This window comes from Priapulus caudatus, unplaced genomic scaffold (assembly GCF_000485595.1).
Source record: "Priapulus caudatus unplaced genomic scaffold, Priapulus_caudatus-5.0.1 Scaffold1132, whole genome shotgun sequence".
Classification (NCBI taxonomy): Eukaryota; Metazoa; Priapulida; class Priapulimorpha; order Priapulimorphida; family Priapulidae; genus Priapulus; species Priapulus caudatus.
The window spans coordinates 92,449-97,365 of record NW_014578193.1 but is presented as its reverse complement, the minus strand read 5'-3'; the positions used below and the strand labels follow the sequence as shown (position 1 = coordinate 97,365).

The 4,917-nt window shown below is 43.7% G+C and overlaps 1 protein-coding gene across 1 annotated transcript; it reads left to right on the top strand.

Annotated features, from left to right (window-relative positions):
- The first annotated feature begins 2,994 nt into the window (after nt 1-2,994).
- LOC106815506 (centrosomal protein of 63 kDa-like) lies at nt 2,995-4,651 on the top strand. Its single transcript, XM_014819970.1, has one exon. The coding sequence runs from the start codon at nt 3,004-3,006 to the stop codon at nt 4,507-4,509; it is 1,506 nt and encodes a 501-aa protein (XP_014675456.1). The 5' UTR covers nt 2,995-3,003; the 3' UTR covers nt 4,510-4,651.
- Nucleotides 4,652-4,917: the final 266 nt, after the last annotated feature.

The following is a 4,917-nucleotide window of genomic DNA, read 5'->3' as shown; positions in this document are numbered from 1 at the left end:
CCAGAGGTACTTGCCGGAAGGACCCTTGGGTCACTATTTGATAGTGGTTAGGGATTAGGATTGGGAGTTACGTTGATGGTTAGTGTTAGGGTTAGGGAGTAGGTGTAGGCTAAGGAGCGTAGGCGACTCCTAGACTCCGTTAGTAGTTGGAGCAAGCGAAGTACGAGTCGACATACTTAGATAGATACAGGAGTACGTTCCGAGTACCCTGGAGGGACATAGTATACGGTGCCAATCACTTTAGGACACCTTAAAACATCATTGCAAGAGAAAATTTTGCTAGATAAAACTTAAATATAGCTGAAATATGTCTACATGAACAGACAAAAATATCAATGATTACACAAACATTCAAAACACCAATATTTAATGCAGTTATATGCCATAGAAAATTGATTTGAACCACATCATACAGGAAATACCATTTTTTCGAGTAGAGACTTTCAAAAAAATCACAAATTGCGTCTCAAACAAAGCGACATAATTAAAAAGAAAGCCGGGCATTATTTGTGTGTTGATAATGTATTCTCGACTGGCGCGTACGAACCGAAGGATTTGATCAACTCCCTCTCTCCGTCTTCGTTTATAAGCTCCAATAGGGGGAAAAAAAAACTTTTTTGAAAGACTACATATTGTATATGAGGTTAAACTTACTTTGTTTTGTGTTATGCTACTATGCACCTCTGTGATTTACATCTGACCAAAAAAATATCTCGGTCGCGGATTTTTGCATTACTGTACTTGTTGAATCGTTCTCTACGGTACGCCGAGAAAGTGGCAGAGACATGAAAGCGAAAATCAACACGAGAATGCAAAACCTTTAACGTGCATATGATTTTGTCGCTTTGCATGCCGCGTTCTAACATTTTATTGTTATTATCAAACAATTACCTGTTACTTCAAGCAACAAACGGTAGCATCATTAGAGAGTGAGAATAAACAACTAAAAAAAACGCTGAAAAACAACTCGCAATGATCGCATAATTAAGTATCAGAAGTTGATACACAGATTTCTTTTTTTTTTTTATTTTTCTTTTTTTTATCTTTCTCGTATCATCAACTGATGACACAGACTTTCCGTTATATCAAGAAAATGAATGCAAAAAACCCATAACCCTAACAACACCTTTGTGACATACCTCTGCTTAAGTTATACTTTCAGTCATTTAATGACTTAGACACAGGCGTGATGGCAAGACTTGCGGGCCGGGCGAGCCATCACGGCCTCTACGGGTTCTGTGCGGGCCCACGAGCCTGCCAGCAAATAAAAAAAATGTGAAAAAAAATAAAATAAAAAAGATACTAATATTTTTATTTTAAATCACATAAATTTTGATGAAAGTCACATGTTCTTGTGCGCTTGAACGAAGTGACTTTTCACAGTGTCAATACAGATTAGTGTTCTTAATTGTCTATGGTTCGCTCTGCAATCGATGTCAGGCTCAATTATACGTCCGAGAGATGGCGCGCCTTGAGGCGAAACGCAACGTAATTATCTTAGAGCGACACCGCCCGGGAGCGGGCGAGAGGATTTCTAAAAGGTGGGCCCTTTGACTTTTCATGGCCCACTGTATGCGGCACTCGCTTTGGAAAAGTATTGCCACCCTGACTTAGAAGTTAGGTCAAGGTGAGGTTTTTGCATCAATTCGCTTGATATACTGGAAAGTCTGCTCACAGGAGATACACAGAACATCTGGGCCCCAATGATAGCAGACATGGGGTCCATTAAAACCAATGTGTCTAACCTAACCAATCCATACCCATTAACCCTAACTTATTATATTGATATAACTATATAAATATTTATATTGATGTAAATGACAATTGTTTCATATTGGGACCCAGTGTTCTCTATCCTTGAACGAAATCTGAGTGCATCAAACTTAGGCTGATGAAGACTTGATGTCCATGGTTCTCGTTTAGATACAATAATGTCAACCCAACCCAAGCAGGATATCTCTTGGTTGGGTTAACATTATTTATCTTAGTTTTCGTCAGCCCGCATCAAGTTTACCACCCAGACCACCAAAAATAGTTCAACATCATCGCTGCACGCAAATTGCCCGCATTAAAAATTCCGATTGAAATATCCGTTCTCAAAATCAAAAATCTACAGTCAGCATTACATGTATATCAGTAATGGAGACAAACACGTAAAGAATTTTAAGTAAAACTTCAACAAAAGAAGTTATGAACAATTTTTCAATATTATTTGCATATAGTACAAGACCTGATACATCAGGCGCTCACTAAGTTCATTCACGGTTTGTATATGAAGAGATGAAATGTTGATCTAAATCCCTCACTCAAAATCCTCAAATATGCCTGACAAGAGAAACATGAAATAACTTTCAATCGGCCTTAAGTGATACGGTCTATAACCCAACGGTGCTAAAGTGGATTTGCGCTGAGGATTACTATTCAGCTAGTACTAGATAGAACCCTATATGACTAATGAGATATGAAGCACTAACTAGACTCTAGTTACTATAGCCAGATATACTTACCACTAAAACCAAGCTAAAACGACTCCGACTGTAAGTGTAAGTTTCCAAACAATTCAAACACGTTTTTAGCGTATTTAAACAGGCAATGTAGGAAAAAGACGATTATACAATAACATGGTTCTCTCCTTCCTCAGTACAGTTCAGGAATATTCCTTATTGAGGATATGAGGTTGGTAACTGTGCAAAACAAAATTTGTAAACACCGCCGCTCCGCCGTTACAGATGTTCACAAATAAATTCGGATATAATCGGGCTGTGTGGCAGCACTGTACAGTCAGTGCTGACAATGTGTGAAGATTGACGTACGAACACTCCCCGGGTATAAGAGATGGCCCTGTGAAAATTGCATCCAGATCGCTTGGGCGGTTTGGCCGCCTATAGGGAAGATACATACATACATAGATACATACGAACTCAAATATATAATTAATTGAATAGGGAGTATAGTACTTTGAAATAAAATAAAATATTCCTTGTTCCACAGAATTCCATCACCATGGAGCACTCTCGGATAATTTTGAGTGATCTACTACGTCAGCAGAAAGTGACTACTGATGGCTACCTAGCGAATTATTGTGAGACAGAACTGAAGGAGCTAATGAAACAAATCGATATAGTAATGAACACAAAAACATCCAAGTGGGAACAGGAAGTGAAAAGCCTTCAGCAGAAGCTGCAGACCAGACAGACCGAGTGTGACTCCACAAGAGATAGGCTGGAATGGACGCAGACAGAGGTTGCAAAACTGCAGCAAAATGTCTCGCTGGCGGAATCGAAACATCGAAGAACTGTGCAGGAGTACGAGAAAGAGTTGGTTGGTGTTCGTGAGCAGCTGTTGACGATGAGGCGCGAATACGACCGCTTGTGCAGGAAACACGAGAAGCGCCAGCAGACGAAGGTCCAGATGCAGGAGCAAGCCAGCGTGGAGCAGCAGCACTCCGCCTACGAAATAGAAGCAATGCGGCGGAAGCTGAATGACTTTGCCACCAAGGAGTCGGATTGGGGCAAAAAGGAGGAGGGCATGAGGTGCCAGGTAGATGCTCTCACACAGAAAAACAATGAGCTTTCAAGTAAGAGCAAGAGCTTGACGCAGGCGCTGAGCCATAGCCAGGAGCAGCTACAGAAGGCACAAGAGGAGGCAAAGCTCACTGCCACCCTCAAGAGCAGGCTCAATAATCTAGAGGTTGCCTTCAACCAAGCAAACTGCAGCGTGACGGAGCAGTTTAATGTCAACGTAAAACTGCGTGAGTCACTACGAGATCTGCAAGTAGCTCACAAGGCGCAATACGAGCAGCTGCTGCAGCGAACTACAGCAGATGGGAGGTCGTCGCAGAGTGTCAATCCACATGGTGAGAGGGCCCAGCTGACTGCACTGCTGCAGCAGCAGGCTGTTTCAATAAAGGCCATGAACGACAACGCCAGCTTTCTTGACAAGCAGCTGGGCGACGTGACCGCGCAGAGCGAACAGAAGTCCGCAGAGCTACGCACTCGTTTGGCCGAAATCGACATCCTCCAGCGAGAAAATGCAGCGCTGCGAAGTTCCGCGAAGGAACGGTGCACGCGCGAGAGCAGAGAGATGGCAAACGGCACGAAAAAACTGGAAGAAGAGAACGCAACCCTGAAGCAGACCGTTCGCCGACTCGAGGATTCGCTAGCGCAGCTTCACGCGTGGTTGGACGAGGCTGCGGCACGCGAGAGGCCTTCCCCGAAATCTCCGAAGACGCGGAGGCGCGCGGACGGTTCCGCGCCTCGGCCTGACGACACCAGCCCTGCTCTCGTTGAGTTCGTCACCAACGTTGACCAGCTGTTACGCAACTGCTCGACGTGGAGTGAAAATAACCAGACAGAATTGAGCTCCACTGAAAGGGAGAGAGATTCGGTGACGAGGAAGTTCTTACTAGAGGAGGAACGGCAGCAGAATGAGTTGGAGAACCTGCTTGATGCTCACATGTTACGGCTGCAAGAGGGAGCTGATAAGATTCTCAACAAACTGGCTACGTAGTAGCATTTGTAAACTGTTTCGATTCATCATCAGTGCTGCTATTTATCATCTGCTTTACGTGGGATTTACATTAGCCTCGTTCACACGAGACCTCGTATTTATGAAATACGGTATTTGCGAAATACCGAATCTGAGACAAATACGCGGCCGAGCGTTCACACGCTGATTCGCGGCTCCAGAAATACGGTATTTGCGAAATACCGAATCTGAGACAAATACGCGGCCGAGCGTTCACACGCTGATTTGCGGCTCCAGAAATACGGTATTTGCGAAATACCGAATCTGAGACAAATACGCGGCCGAGCGTTCACACGCTGATTTGCGGCTCCAGAAATACGGTATTTGCGAAATACCGAATCTGAGACAAATACGCGGCCGAGCGTTCACACGCTGATTTGCGGCTCCAGA

Bases quoted from the DNA above. Each gene is read 5' to 3' on its own strand.
- LOC106815506 (XM_014819970.1), top strand. From the start codon at position 3,004: ATGGAGCACTCTCGGATAATTTTGAGTGATCTACTACGTCAGCAGAAA.